General features: G+C 39.0%; 1 protein-coding gene across 2 annotated transcripts in view; it reads left to right on the top strand.

Moving 5' to 3' along the window:
• Positions 1 to 16,189, top strand: part of DDX52 (DExD-box helicase 52) — a 38,480-nt gene that overhangs the window by 14,504 nt on the left and 7,787 nt on the right. For both annotated transcript variants that reach the window (XM_007516957.3, XM_060203930.1), the window contains exons 3-10: positions 362 to 492; positions 1,991 to 2,176; positions 2,412 to 2,555; positions 6,119 to 6,230; positions 7,449 to 7,521; positions 8,428 to 8,631; positions 11,772 to 11,862; positions 16,016 to 16,138. In XM_007516957.3, coding sequence (XP_007517019.1) covers positions 362 to 492; positions 1,991 to 2,176; positions 2,412 to 2,555; positions 6,119 to 6,230; positions 7,449 to 7,521; positions 8,428 to 8,631; positions 11,772 to 11,862; positions 16,016 to 16,138 — 1,064 coding nt within the window. The remainder of the gene's footprint in view (positions 1 to 361; positions 493 to 1,990; positions 2,177 to 2,411; positions 2,556 to 6,118; positions 6,231 to 7,448; positions 7,522 to 8,427; positions 8,632 to 11,771; positions 11,863 to 16,015; positions 16,139 to 16,189) is intronic.

Here is a 16,189-nt window from a genome sequence, read left to right as displayed (position 1 = left end):
TTTTTCAGTTTCTTTGAGTAGTGACTCATAATTTTCAGTATACAAGTCTTTCACTTCCTTGGTTAGATTTACTCCTAGATATTTTATTGTTTTTGTTGCTATAGTAAAAGGAATTGATTTCTGGATTTCAGTTTCTTCTAACTTAGTGTTTGCATAGAGGAATGCCACTGACTTTTGAATGTTAATTTTGTAGCCTGACACCTTACTGTATTGCCTGATGATTTCCACTTGGGCAATTTTTAAAAATATTTATTTATTTCCTTTTTGTTGCCCTTGTTGTTTTTATTGTTGTTGTAGCTATTTGCTACAACTAAAAATGTTGCACTTAACATCTTTTGACTTTTTTTTTAATCTGTTTTAGAAATTATTTCTCAAGAGGAAGGTTCTACTATACAGTGGACTTCATCTGTAGAAGCAAAGATAGAAGATAAAAAAGTTAAAAGAGAAAATAAACTAACTTCAGGAAAGTTGGAAGATCTCAGAAAGGAAAAGGTTAGGAAAATATTATACTCCTGATTTTTTTTCTGATCTACTGACTTTTTTTCCCCATTGTCCTTGGTTTATTCAGTTGGTAAAAAGTAAATATGGTTTTGTGAAATTGTATATTAATTGCATTTGTCTAAATCTCATTCAGTGAAAATTTAAGGTTTAAAGTTCTTTTTTTTTCCCTTTTGTTGCCCTTGTTTTATTGTTGTCGTTGTTATTGATGTCGTCATTGTCAGGACAGAGAGAAATGGAGAGAGGAGGGGAAGACAGAGAAGGGGAGAGAAAGACACCTGCAGACCTGCTTCGCTGGTTGCGAAGCAACTCCCCTGCAGTTGGGGAACTGGGGGCATGAACCAGGATCCTTACACTGATCCTTGAGGTTTGCGCCATGTGTGCTTAACCCTCTGTGCTACCGCCAGGCTCCCAGGTTTAAAGTTTTTGAATATATAACATTCTTTATCCATACAAGTTTGAAGATTGATAGTGTATTCAAACTTAATTTTTTTTCCCTTTCCTTAAATAAATAAAACATGGGCCAGGTGGTAGTGCTGCGGGTTAAGCGCACATGGTGTGAGACATAAGGACTGGCATAAGGATCCCAGTTCGAGCCCCCGGTTCTCTACCTGCAGGCCCGTCGCTTCACAAGCGATGAAGCAGGTCTGCAGGTATCTCTTGTTCTCTCCCCCTTTCTCTCGGCAATAATAATAACAACAATGATAAACAACAAGGGCAACAAAAGGAAAAAAACAGCCTCCAGGAGCAGTAGATTCATAGTGCAGGCACCAAGCCCCAGCAATAACCCTGGAGGCAAAAAAAAAAATTAATTTAAAAAATTAAAAATAAAACAGTACACTGTTCAGCTCTGGCTTGTGGTGGTGCAGGATATTGAACTTACTGAACTTGGGACTGCCAAGCCTCGGACATGAATGTCTATTGTATAAACCATTGTACTAACTCTGTAGCCTAGAGTTCGTTTGTTTGTTTTAATTGTTTATTCCCTTTGATAAAATTTGGCCCCCTTTGCCCTCTGTATTGAGCTCAATTTAGGATTTCCTCTGGCAGGGACTTGAGAATTAGAACCTTTAAAAATGTATATACATTGGGTCTGGGGGTATAGATTACTGTGGGGTACATCCAGTGTTGCAAATAGAGAGGCATCCAGAATTTGGCTGTCCATAAATCGTCGAATGGGTTAACAAACCAACACCAGTTGACCCTGCTTTTGGCACTCAGTTTATTAGTACTAATTTAGGTTAAATCAAAGTAGATTAATTCAGTACCTGCCTCCTAGAATTTTATGTAAGTTATATTTGTTATGGCTGTTATACTAATATGATAGTAGATTTTTCATGATGTAGACACATTAATGTGAAGATAACATGGATAGGTTGGTTTCATTGTTCTGAAGGTCTTCTGACTATGAAATAGCACTAAACATATTTGGTATCTATATCTTTCAGGGCTTTTATTTGACCATCTCTATAGTGACCTCTTTATTTTTCAGGTAAACTTCTTACGGAACAAACACAAAATTCACATTCAAGGAACTGATCTTCCTGACCCAGTTACTACATTTCAGCAACTTGACCAGGAATATAAAATCAACTCTCGACTGCTTCAGAATATCCTAGATGCTGGCTTCCAGATTCCCACGCCAATCCAAATGCAAGCTATTCCAGTTATGCTACATGTGAGTATAAAGGTCTAAAATGTCTCTAACATTCTTTTCTGTCTTTATGTTCACTTTTGTGTTTATCATCTATCTGTCCTAAAAATGTCCCCCTTTCTATAATTATTTCCCCCAGTTAAAATATTTCCTTTATGTCTAAAGTCTTTCTCAAACATCAGGGCTCTAACTTATCTTGATTGCTATAGCTAGTACTAAAAGGTTAACTTACTTTTCCTTATACATATCATTGGTAAAGGGTCGAGAACTTCTGGCTTCTGCTCCTACTGGATCTGGAAAGACTTTGGCTTTTAGCATTCCTATTTTAATGCACCTGAAACAACCAACAAATAAAGGCTTCAGAGCTCTGATTATATCACCAACACGAGAACTTGCCAGCCAGGTAAGACTTGTAGCTTGAGAAGGGAGTATGTTTGGTGTTTTCGTGGATCATCTTTCTTATGAATGACAAAAAAATTTCATTCAGTAAGAGGCCTGTGCTTTTTGTCAATATCTGTTTGTTTGCTTTTGTATCTTTATACTTTGTGTGCTTTATGCTTCTTGATAAATGCTCTAAGATCCTTGAAGTTGAATGACTATATTGTAATACATAGTTTATTTGTAAAAACTAATTTTTCTTCCATAGAAAAACTGAAGTCTCGGGGCCAGGTGGTGTTGCACCTTATTGAGTGCACATGTTACAATGCACAAGGACCCAGATTCCAGTCTCTGCTCCCCACCTGCAGGGGAAACCTTCACAAGTGGTAAAGCAGTGCTGCAGATCTCTCTCTCTCTTTCATTATTTTTATTTAGTTATTGGATAGAGACAGCCAGAAATTGAGAGGTATGGGGCTGATAGAGAGGAGAGAGACAGACACCTTCAGCACTGCTTCACCACTCATAAAACTTTCCCCCTGCAGGTGGGGCTGGGGTCTTGAACCCAGGTCCTTGCGCGTTGTAACATGTGCAGTCAGCCAGGTGCACCACCACCCAGCCCCAGTGCAGGTGTCTCTCTGTCTCTCTCCCTCTTTATCACCCCTTTCCCTCGTGATATCTGGCTGTCTCCAATAAATAAAGAGTTCTTCTTCTAGCGTTTGCCCTTCTTCCGTAGCCAGCCAGTCAACAGCATCAGGTTGAGCCTGATGTAAAGTTTCGAGACCTAAGCCTACATGGCAAGAAAAAATTTATAGAAGAAAGAAAAAGAAGGACAGGGGGTAGATAGATAGCATAATGATAATGGAAACAGACTTTTTTTTAAAAAAAATTAATATTTCTTTTTGTTGCTCTTGTTTTATTGTTATAGCTATTATTGTTGTTATTATTGATACTCTTGTTGGATAGGATAGAGAGATATGGAGAGAAGAGGGAAGACAGAGGAGAGAGAAAGATAGACACCTGCAGACCTTCTTCACCACTTCTGAAGCGACTCCCCTGCAGGTGGGGACCTGGGGGCTCGAACTGGGATACTTACGCCGGTCCTTGTGCTTTGTGCCACCTCAGCTTAACCTGCTGCACTACTGTCCAACTCCCACAAACAGACTCTTATGCCTGAGGCTAGAAAGAAAGAGAGAGAGAGATTGAAACCTCATCTCAGTCTTTTTTCTTTTTTTTAGTGCAGTACCTGGAATTAATCTAGGACCTTGTGCATGCATGATACCTCTGGGTTGCCTGTATTTTTAAAGATTTTATTTATTTATTTATTTATTTATTTATTTATTTATTTATGAGAAAGAAAGGAGGAGAGAAAAAACCAGACATCACTCTGGTACATGTGCTACCAGGGATTGAACTCAGGACCTCATGCTTGAGAGTACAATGCTTTATCCACGGTGCCACCTCCTGGACCATATATATATATATACACATTTTATAAAAAGGAAACACTGACAAAACCATAGGATAAAAGGGATACACCCCCACACAACTCCCACCAGCAGAACTCCATATCCCATCCCCTCCCCTGATAGCTTTTCTATTCTTTAGCCGCCTGGGAGTATGGACCCAAGGTCATTGTAGGTTGCAGAAGGTGGATGGTCTGGCTTCTGTAATTGCTTCCCCGCTGAACATGGGCATTGGCAGGTCAATCCATACTCCCAGCCTGTCTCTCTCTTTCTCTAGTGGGGAAGGGTTCTGGTGAATTGGAGCTCCAGGACACATTGGTGGGATTGTCTGTCCAGGGAAGTCTGGTTGGCATCATGGTAGTATCTGGAACCTAGTGGCTGAAAAGAGAGTTAACATATAAAGCCAAACAAGTTGTTGACTAATCATGAACATAAAGGCTGGAGTAGTGCAGATGAAGAGTTGGGGGGGGGTGTCTCTGTTCTGTATATAGCTAGTAGGCATATTTTAGCTATATTCCAAAGAGCCTGTGGCTATACTAGTTGTTTTTTTTTCCCTGAGCCTGAAATCTGATATGTAGGTAGATCCTAGTTATTGTCTGGGGAGATGATGTCATGGCTAGAAAAAGGACCAGAAAGCTGGATTTGGGAAGAGAGTAGTTCCCAAATATGAGAAAAGTGTATAAACATTATTGACTGCATTCTATATTTTTTAAAGAAAGAAACACACCAAAGTACCACTCCACCATCCATTGTGACACCCTCGGTAACACCCTCCCTCACATTTGGTGTTATCTGTGGTGCTTCCATTTCTTAGTGAGAACCAAACACAGGGTTACACACATAGTAGGACATGTTCTCTACCCAACAAGTCATCTTCTAGGCTCTTGTTTTCGTTTCTCAAATGTGAGAGAAACCAAGGAAATTTTCTCTATTTATTATTTGTTCTGTCTTACTTTCTTTGTTATCGTTAAGGTTTCACTGCTCTGAGCTGATGTTTTCAGACAGAAAGAGGAAAAGACAAAACAGCATTAGCACTGAAGCTTCCCCCAGTGCTGTAGGTAAATTCTTTGTACTGGGGAAGAAACCTGCGTCTTGCTCATGACAAGACAAATAACCTGCCAGGTGAGCGATCTCACCAGCTCTTCCTTTTTTATTGTTGTTTTGTTACTGTTGTTTCTATTTTTTCCTCATTTCAGTTTTTGTAAAACTAAAAACTATATAGTGGTATATATATGCTCCTGGTGTACTTAGTAGAAAATACATGTCATGTATGAAACAATTTCTTTTAAAGATTTTTTAAATCTTTCTAATATTGAAAGAGATTGAGAGAGGAAGGGGAGATAGAAAGACAGACACCTGCAGCTCTGCTTCACCACTCATGAAGCTTTCCCTCTGCGGGTGGGGACCAGAGACTTGAACCTGGGTCCTTGTACACTGTAATATGTGCACTTAACTAGGTGCACCACTGCCTGGCCCCGAAACAATTTTATAGTGGTATTCTAAAATCATGTTACAGATTGGAATATTTTTGCTTTTCTCTCTTGAAACTAGTTTACCTATTTCTTTTTTTTTTATTATTTCTTTATTGAAGAATTAATGTTTTACATTCAACAGTAAATACAGTAGTTTGTACATGCATAACATTCCCCAGTTTCCCATATAACAATACAACCCCCACTAGGTCCTCTGTCATCCTTCTAGTTTACCTATTTCTAAGGAAACTACTGGATTTCTTTCAACCTTGAAGTTCAGAAGTGCTGAGATTCTTGTAAATCACTGTTAAATCACTAATTAAAAGAACTTTTTAAAAAAATGCTGAGATTCAGGTTCATCTACAGATTATTATGGGCTTTATTTCAAGCAATAATGGCTTAATAACAGAATTTTTTTTTAAATCTTTATTTATTTATTGGATAAAGACAACCAGAAATTGAGAGGAAGGGGGAGGTAGAGAGGGGAACAGAGAGACACCTCCAGCACTATTTCACCACTTGTGAAGTTTTCCCCCCCGCAGGTGGGGACCAGGGACTTGAACCTGGGTCCTTATGCATTGTAATGTGTGCTCAACCTGACTGAATCTTATCTAAGTATCTTATCAGCTAATGTTTACCATTTTCCTTCTTAGATTCATCGAGAGTTAGTAAAAATCTCTGAAGGAACAGGATTCAGAATACACATGATTCACAAAGCTGCAGTGGCAGCCAAGAAATTTGGACCTAAATCATCTAAAAAGTTTGGTAAGGGATTCCTGCTTGGAATATAGAGCACGTAAGAGATTTGGAATTGAAGATACCCTAATTACCATCTAGGTTCAAAAGTGTAATCATGCATATAATTACTTAGATGTTCAGGGAAAATAAAAAAAGGACTCCTCACTCCCATTCAATAGTAATATAAATGTTGTGTATACCTACAGTTCTCAACCAAACACAGTTTTGTCCTCCACTCTTGTCTCACTCTACATTGACAATATTTGGGGACATTAGAAGTCATATTTGGAAAGAGGAACTATTAATCTACAGTGAGCAGAGGTTAGGAATGTTGTTAAACGTCTGCAATGCTCCACCCAGCCCCCTTTAACAAATGGTTATCTGGACAATCTTAGTAGTGCTAAGGTTGAGAAATTCTTTCTACCACTGATTTTTATTCTCCCAGGGAAATGCTCTCAAGATGAGAATGACTACATTCCTAGCTTAATATCAGCCAGAAAACATTTTTTAAAAAAATATTTATTTATGAGAGAGCAAGAAAGAAAACCAGAGCATCTTTCTGACACATTTGATGCAGAGGAATGAATTCCATCCACTTGATAGTCCCAAGCTGTGTCCACTGGGACACAAGAAGACCTGTTTATTTATCTGTCTATTTTCTTGAGCTCCTGTGTAAGATTCATTTAAAGAAAGGATTTCCATGGCCCAAGAGATGGCACAGTGGATAAAGCATCAGACTCTCAAGCATGAGGTCATGAGTTCAATCCCCAGCAGCACATGTACCAGAGTGATGTCTGGCTCTTTCCCTCTCCTGTGTTCTCATTAATAAATAAATAAAAGTCTTTTTTAAAAAAAGAACTAAAAGGGTGCTTAACCTTCAAATTGTTGAATTATAGTGTTCTTGCCTCTTAGAATTAAGGCAGATTAAAACAAAATGAATAAAGATATGGTAATTCTGATACGGTGATTTTTTTGAAAACGTATGGTGGTTTACTAATGACTCTTATGTTACCAGTATAATGAACACAGTAAGACTAACCAGTCTCTCATTTTCCTACTTCTGTTTATTAGCAATGCAGGGAGATCAATTCTCTAGTTTAAGAGACATCTCGGGCTAGGAGGCAGCTCAGTGGCAGAGTATATGCTTTGCATGTATTAGACCCTAGATGGACCCTTTCCCCCAGAAGAATTTTAAAGAGGGATGAATCTTGTTTCAGTTATTTGTACCATCTATTTTTCCTTTAGATATTCTTGTGACTACTCCAAATCGACTCATCTATTTATTAAAGCAAGATCCTCCAGGAATAGACTTAACAAGGTACATAAAACATTTTAATATTCTGGTTATTTTTCATTTGTCCTTAACTATTTATGTTAAAGCCCTTTGGAGCTTGCTATCTGCAGACTTTGAGCCAGTATTGGTGCTGAGAATAGTGGTTTTCATTAAGCTCATAGAAAATTAACTCTTGAGGGGCCAGGTGGTGGCACACCTGGTTGAGCACCCATGTTACGGTGCACAAGGACCCAGATTCAAGGCCCTGGTCCCCACCTGCAGGGGGAAAGCTTCATAAGTGGTAAAGTAGTGCTGTAGGTGTCTCTCTATCTCTCTCCCTGTCTCCCCCTTCCTCTCAATTTGTGGCTATCACTATCCAATAAATAAAGATATATATATATATATATATTTTAATTACAATAATAAATGTTTAGTCTAAAAAAAGTTGAAGGTTCTGTTAAGTAGTTAGTATGGAATTCACCTACATGTTTTCACATCTTGCAATAACTTTGGTAGAGTTCCTGATCTGGTTGACCTGGTTATTGCTAATAACTATCTTTGAGAGTAATAGAACATTTATCATCTTTTCCTTGCTGTATTTTTTCTGGTATAAGTGACTGAGAAATAGTGCTGTGGTTTATTTAGTTATGTATCCCCACATTTTAAAGAAATGTCTTGGGGCTGGGTGGTGGCACACCTGGTTGAGCGCACATGTAACAGTATGCATGGAACTAGGTTCAAGTCCCTGATGCCCACCTGCAGGGGGAAAGCTTCACGAGTGGTGAAGCAGTGCTACAGGTGTCTCTCTTCCTCTCTATCCCCCCCTTCCGTCTTGATTTCTGTCTGTCTCTATCCAATAAATAAATAAAAATAAAAAATTGGAAGAAAAAAAAAGAAAATGTCTTGAATCTTCTAGTTCAATACTCAGAAGCTGTTTTTGTTATTTCTTAGTGTTGAATGGCTGGTAGTAGACGAGTCAGACAAACTGTTTGAAGATGGCAAAACTGGATTCAGAGACCAGCTGGCTTCCATTTTCCTAGCCTGCACATCCCACAAGGTCAGAAGAGCTATGTTCAGTGCAACTTTTGCATATGATGTAGAGCAGTGGTGCAAACTCAATTTGGACAATGTCATTTCTGTATCCATTGGAGCAAGGTAATTGTTCAGCATTATTCCACTGATTTTTCTTTTTAATTAAAGTATTTTCATTTTAGACTCAAGGAAATAGATTGACCCATATCAATAATGGGGAACACTTTACTAAAAGAAAAAATTTTTTAATAAGATTTACTCATTTACCAGAGAGTGGGTACGCTTTGGGACTCGATACTTTTTTCACTGTGTCTAGATTGATTGAGGATTTTCTGTTCTAAAAGACTCTAAAGAAAGGTTTTCATTAATTCCTTTAATAAATATTGGAGGTTGGGGGGGCAAACGCTAGAAGAAGGAGGTTGGGGGGAATTTTATGCCAAGTAAATGCCCCAAAGTAGAAAAATGTTTTAGGAAATTAAAGTTTTGTCACTTACAGAATATTCTGCAATCCATGAAAGAATTTGAAGACTGTAGCTATATGAAAAGGTATAGCAGGTTAAGTGAAAGAACTCAGTGGAACAAGAATACTATCTTCTTTTAAACTTAAAACTTCTGCATATAAAAAGAAAATAGAACAAATTCACCAATATAAAGACAACAGCATTCCCTCCTGTAGGGGGGAAGCTTCACAAGTAGTAAAGCAGTGCTGCAGGTGTCTTTCTCCCTATCTGTCTTTATCTCTCAATTTCTCTATCCAATAAAAAAACATCATGGAAATGTTTTTTTAATGGGGGGCCGGGCAGTAGCGCAGCAAGGTAAACACACATGGTGCAAAGTACAAGGACCAGCGGAAGGATCCTGGCTTGCGCCCCCTGCTCCTGACCTGCAGGGAGGTTGCTTCACAAGCCGTGAAGCAGGTCTGCAGGTATCTTATCTTTCTCTCCCCCTCTCTGTCTGCTCTTCCTCTCTTGATTTTTCTCTGTCCTAACAACAGCAGTAACAACAACAAGAGCAAGAAAAATGGAAAAAATGGAGAGAGCAGTGGATTTGTAGTGCAAGCACCGAGCCCCAGCAGTAACCCTGGAGGAAAAAAAGTATTTAAAAAAGACAACAGCATGGAAAAAAGTGAAAATATAGTATATATTACAACGTTGATAGTATAGAGCGATCTGATGAAACTTTTCATTCGTAAATAATTAGGCTTTTGCCTGTGATACAATGTGCCAAATTTTATTCTAAAATTAAGACAATTTGCTTAATTATATGTATTTGTATTTTTCAAATTTCCTTCATACATAATTTTTATGAGTAGAATAGCACATTTAAAATAACTTGTAATTGGAGAGGTGGCTTAGTGGTAGAACACAGCTCTTGCATATTTGAGGACATGATTTCTTCTGCTTGTGGTATAACATGTATGAGGAAATGTTCTGGTTCTTGTCTGCTCACCCCCCTCACTAATAAAATTAAATAACTTTGTCTTAGGCCAAGGAGGTGACTCAGCAGTATAGCACATGCCGTGTGTAAAGGCAGGCTGAGTTTGATCCCTGGGACCATATGACAAAATCAAAAGCCTGACCACACACCACAGTAAAGGAAGATTTGGTGCCCTGGTCTCTTCACTTTCTCTTTGCCTTTCTGCCTCTAGCTGAAAACAAGAAAGAAAAGATGGAATTGGAAGGAAGGAGCAAAGGCAGACATAACACCATGAATGTCAGAGTGCTGTTCTGGTCTCAGTTTCTCTCAACTTAAAGTGTTCTTTAAAAAATAGTTTAGGGAGTCAGGCAGTTTACGCACAGGTGGCGCAAAGCGCAAGGACTGGTGTAAGGATCCCCATTCGAGACCCCGGCTCCCCACCTGCAGGGGAGTCACTCCACAGGTTGGTGAAGCAGGTCTGCAGATGTCTATCTTCCTCTCCCCCTCTGTCTTCCCCTCTCTCCATTTCTCTCTGTCCTAACAACAACAATAGCAGTAACAACAATAATAATAACTATAGCAATAAAACAACAGGGGCAACAAAAGGGAATAAATAAATAAAATATTAAAAATAATAATATATTTTTATTTACTTATTTTCCCTTTTGCTGCCCTTATTGGTTTTTATTGTTGTTGTAGTTATTGTTATTATTGATGTTATTGATGTCGTTGTTGTTACATAGGACAGAGAGAAAAGGAGAGGGGAGGGGAAGACAGGGGGAGAGAAAGACAGACACCTGCAGACCTACTTCACTGCTTGTGAAGTGACTCCCCTACAGGTGGGGAGCCGGGGGCTCGAACCAGGATTCTTACACCAGCCCTTGCGCTTTGCGCCACATGTGCTTAACCAGCTGCACTACCTCCCAAATCCCAATAATAATAATTTAATGTGGTCCAGGAGGTGGCTAAGTGGATAAAGCACTGGATTCTCAACCATGAGGTCCCACATTCAATCCCTGGCTACACATGTACCAGAGTGATGTCTGGTTCTTTCTCTCTATCCACCTATCTTTCTCATGAATAAAAAAATAATAATAATTAAATTGGGGGCTGAGGGGACAGCATAATGGTTATGCAGAAGATGTTTATGTTTATGCCCAGGACTCTAAGCTATCAGATTCAATCCCCAGCATCACTATAAACCAGAGAGCAGTACTGTGGTCTTCCTCTCTATCTCATTAAAATAAAATAAAAATATTTTAAAAATAAAATAGAAATAAATTAATTGGGACTGGCCAGTGGCACAGCTGGTTTAGTGCACATATTACTGAGCACAAGTACCCAGGTTCCAGCCCCTTCCCACTTGTAGGGGGTAAGCTTCATGAGCTATGAAGCAGTGCTGCAGGTATGTCTTCTTTTACTGTATCTCCCTTTCCTCTCTCAATTTTTCTCTGTCCTATCAAAAACTAATAACTTTTTGTTGTTTAGCATTGGTGGGGCATCATGCATACCAGCTCCCATCCCCAAGCTGACTTTTTTTTTTCATTTGAATGGACAGGGAATAAAGTAGCACTGGCATTTCCCCAGTGCCTTGTTACTACCATATGGTGCTAGAGTTCAAACCTGGGCCACGTCCATGGCATAGCACATGGCCTACTAGTGAACTATTTTTCCAACCCTTAAAAAAACTGCTGCTTTGTCATATATGCAACAAACATTTTGGTTCTGTGGTGTCTCTCTCTTTAAACAAAACTAATTCTGTTGTATATGAATGTGTTCATTAACTCATGGGGGGAGCAAAAAGAAGTGACCCTTGAAACACTAAAGTATTTTTTTATTTTCCCCAGGAATTCTGCAGTAGAGACTGTAGAACAAGAGCTTGTCTTTGTTGGATCTGAGACGGGAAAACTTCTGGCCATGAGAGAACTTGTTAAAAAGGTATATGGAGGGGAGCTGGGTGGTGAGCGCACATGTTACCATGCTCAAGGACCTGGGTTCAAGCCCCCAAGCCCCACCTGCAAAGGGAAAGCTTTACAAGTGGTGAGACAGGGCTGCAGATGTCTCTCTGTCTCTCTTCCTGTCTGTCTCCCCATTCCTTTCAAATTCTAGCTGTCTCTATCCTATAAAAATAAAGATAATAAAAAAATTTAAAAAATAAAAAGGTATATGGAATACATTCTTTTTTAGATATTTTATTTATTTATTTTCCCTTTTGTTGCCCTTGTGTTTTATTGTTGTAGTTATTATTGCTGTTGTTGGATAGGACAGAGAGAAATGGAGAGAGGAGGAGAGAAAGATAGCTGATATCTGCAGACCTGCTTCACCGCCTGTGAAGCGATTCCCCTGCAGGTGGGGAGGCAGGGCTCCAACCAGGATCCTTATGCAGAATATATTCTTAAAGCTTTATAAAGTTCACCAAAACTTAGATAACTGGTGGAACATTAGGTGGTATTCCTGCATCATGCTTAATAATCCAAAGTAAAATATTAAGCACCATGTGTTAACATCCCAAATAAGGAGACTCACTTCCACACTAAGTATATACTAAGAAAAGACCTACCTAGTGCCCGGAAAGCCCCCCTTTTTTAAATCTATATTCCTCATCTCCCCCCAAGATTTCCTTATAGAACTTAGGGTATTGTGGAATATGTAGGACACTGAATGTAGTTTTTTGGTTGTTGTTGTTTTTCCTCCAGGGTTATCTCTGGGGCTCAGTGCCTGCGGTATGAATCCACTGCTCCTGGAAGCCTTTTTTTTTTTCCTTTTGTTCCTTTTGGTTGCTGTTATTGTTGTTATTGCTGTCATCATTGTTGGATAGGACAAAGAAAAATGGAGAGAGGAGGGGAAGACAGAGAGGAGAAGAGAAAAATAGACAACTGCAGAACTGCTTCACCGCTTGTGAAGTTACCCCCCCTGCAGGTGGGGAGCCAGGGGCTTGAACTGGATCCTTACGCCGGTCCTTCCCCTTCGCGTCATGTGCACTTAACCCACTGCACTACCACGTGGCCCCTGGGTTTTCTGTTTTTATCTATAAAATAGAAGCCATAGTTTAAAAATAAATTATGTGGAGTTGGGGCAGGGATTAATGAAAAATCTAAATCCCAAATCTTGCCCCAAGGATTTATTATTATTATTTTTTGTAGGTGATAAAACACATAGACTTACATTAGTTTGTGATAGCATACCACAAAACAGTACAGAATGTTGGGAGTCAGACGGTAGTGTAGCAGGTGCAGGTGGCGCAAAGCGCAAAGAACAGTATAAGAATCCTGGTTCGAGCCCCCCGGCTCCCCACCTGCAGAGGAGTTGCTTCACAGGTGGTGAAGCAAGTCTGCAGGTGTCTTTCTCTCCTCTCTGTCTTCCCCACCTCTCTCCCATTTTTCTCTGTTCTATCCAACAACAACGACGTCAATAACTACAACAATAAAACAAGGGCAACAAAAGGGAATGAATAAATAAATAAACTTTACAGAATGTACTTAAGCATCCATATAGTCGTGATGGGACGACCATCAATGTGAGTTGAATTAGTTGGGGAAAGTTATATGTTGAGAGGGAAAAGTAGGAATCAGAGGGAAGGAGGAGTAGAGAGGTAATGAGAAAAAGCATCTCCATCACTGCTTTACCACTCATGAAGCTTCTCCCATGCAGGGGAGGAACTGGGATCTTGATTCCAGGGCTTTGTGTACAGTAATGTATATTCTACCAAGTGCACCACTACCTGGACCCAACTGGAGAAAGTTTTATTTTATTTTATTTTTTTCCTTGATAGAACAGAAATTGAGAGGGGAAGAGACGTTGAGAGGGAGAGAAAGACACCTGCAACACTACTTCACTGCTTGTGAAGTTTCTCCCCTGCAGATAGGGAACAGGGTCTTGAACCCAGGTCTGCATGCAAGTTGACTTGTTCACTCAATTGGGTGCACCACTGCCCAGTCCCTGGAAAAAGCCTTATAGAAGACATTCACCTAATCTGAGCCTTGATGAATTTGGGGATTAAAAAGATAGAGAGAGGGAAAGCATTAATTGGAGAAACTACTGAAATAAGATCTAAGAGGTAGAAGTGTGTTTGAAAGGCCTATAAGTAGATTACCTAAGGCAAAGAATTTACATTGAGAATTAAAAAAGACCAGGTTTGACAGGAGAGTTGGTCCAGTTGAGAAACCAATGGACTGCTTTTGTAGTCTGTAATAACTTATTTACATAATTTGTATCTGTGGAACATAGCTACTTTCTTTAGAATTAAGAATATTTGCAAACAACAGACTGCTTTTGTCAAGGAAGACTTTAAGCAACTGTTTTTCTTTAACATTGTGGTAAATAGTGGATATTCATACTTCTGTCTGCCTCAATCATTTCCCAGCAATTAGGCTTTTAAATTGTCAGTTGCTAAGATGTTACTCTCTAGAAAGAAAAATCAAGAAAAAATAAAAGCCTTTAATTATATCTTCTTTAGCAATAATGCAATACAGATTCTTCACATCTTCTTTACATGAGTTCTTTAAATGAATAGGTCTTATAAACTTATAAAGTAAATACACTGATTAAGTTTCTCAAGATTAGCTTTAAGGATATAACAAAACAGTTTTACTGCCTGACTTGCTTCTCTAATACAATGAGTGCCCAGAGATAAGCACTTTTCTTTGTACAGTGAGTTGTATTTTCCATAAAATTGTTGATGGTGAACATTAGACATTAACAGTTAAAAAATAAATATTTATTTATTGGATAGAGACAGCCAGAAATAAAGAGGGAAGGGGGGATAGGGAAGAAGAGAGACACCTGCAGCACTGCTTCACTACTAGTGAAGCTTCCCCCCTGCAGGTGGGGACCGGGGACTCGAACCTGGATCTTTGTTTTTATTTATTTATTTATTTATTATTATTATTTATTTTCCCTTTTGTTGCCCTTATTGTCTTATTGTTGTTGTAGTTATTATTGTTGTTGTTGGATAGGACAGAGAGAAATGGAGAGAGGAGGGGAAGACAGAGATGGGGAGAGAAAGATAGACACCTGCAGACCTGCTTCACCACCTGTGAAGTGACTCCCCTGCAGGTGGGGAGCTGGGGGCTAGAACCGGGATCTTTATGCAGGTCCTTGCACTTCGAGCCACATGCGCTTAACCCGTTGTGCTACCGCCCGAGCCCCGAACCTGGATCTTTGTGCATTGTAACATGTATGCTCAGCCAGGTGTGCCACCACCCTCCCCCTTCAGGATATGAAATTTTTAAAACTTATCAAAAACAGAGTATTAGATTATCTGTGTAGTTTACTACCATGATTGTTGTGACATATTAATAATGAACTAAGTGCATATCTATAGAGAATTTCCACTCAGATTTATAGATTCACCTCTATGACTTTTAAGTTAAAATCTCACTCTTAAGGCCATGAATAAGAAATTAAGGGGTGGAGGTAGATAGCATAATGGTTATGCAAAAAAAGAGTCTCTTGCCTGAGGCTCCAAAGTCCCAGTTCAATCCTTCACACCACCGTAAGCCAGGACTGAGCAGTACTCTGGTAAAGAAAAAGAGAAATTAAGATTCCTGTTAAACTTGTTGAAGCATATCCTATTTTATTAATAAATATGAAGATTGGTCATCATTTTTTTCAGTACACACCACAGTTATGTAGATTTTAAAATCTCTTCCCAGTTGAATTATTGATCACTTCAAATGCAGTCAACATAATTTTGTTAGGCACAAATCCTAATTTCAGTAATAAATATCTCAAAGATATTAGGGGTAGGGGTAGATAGCATGATGGTTATGCAAAGAGACTCTTGAGATTCCAAAGTGTCACACATTACAAACACACGTACTGCAATGAACAAGGGTCCAGATTCAAGCCCCCACTCCCCACATGCAGGACGAAAGCTTAGAAATAAAAGATAATGTAAAGAAAAGAGAGAGAGAGAGAGTGGATGGTCAGAAAGATGGAGGCAGACTTTGACCACCAGTTTGAAAATTTTAGCAATGAAAAATACAGTAAGTTCAATTCATTTTTTATTCAACTAAAATCATGAGGTACTACAAAATTGTATTCTTGATTATGGATTGTATATACTGAGATGTTGCTTTCTTTGCTCCAGGGTTTCAATCCACCTGTTCTTGTTTTTGTTCAGTCCATTGAAAGGGCTAAAGAACTTTTTCATGAGCTCATCTATGAAGGTATTAATGTGGATGTTATTCATGCAGATAGAACACAACAACAGGTAAAGTCAAATGTACTTCCAAAATGATTTTGTGTTTGACACTTTTAAAGT

Source organism: Erinaceus europaeus, chromosome 12 (genome assembly GCF_950295315.1).
Source record: "Erinaceus europaeus chromosome 12, mEriEur2.1, whole genome shotgun sequence".
Classification (NCBI taxonomy): Eukaryota; Metazoa; Chordata; class Mammalia; order Eulipotyphla; family Erinaceidae; genus Erinaceus; species Erinaceus europaeus.
Note: the sequence above shows the minus strand (reverse complement) of the source record. Positions and strands in the feature narration are given on the sequence as shown.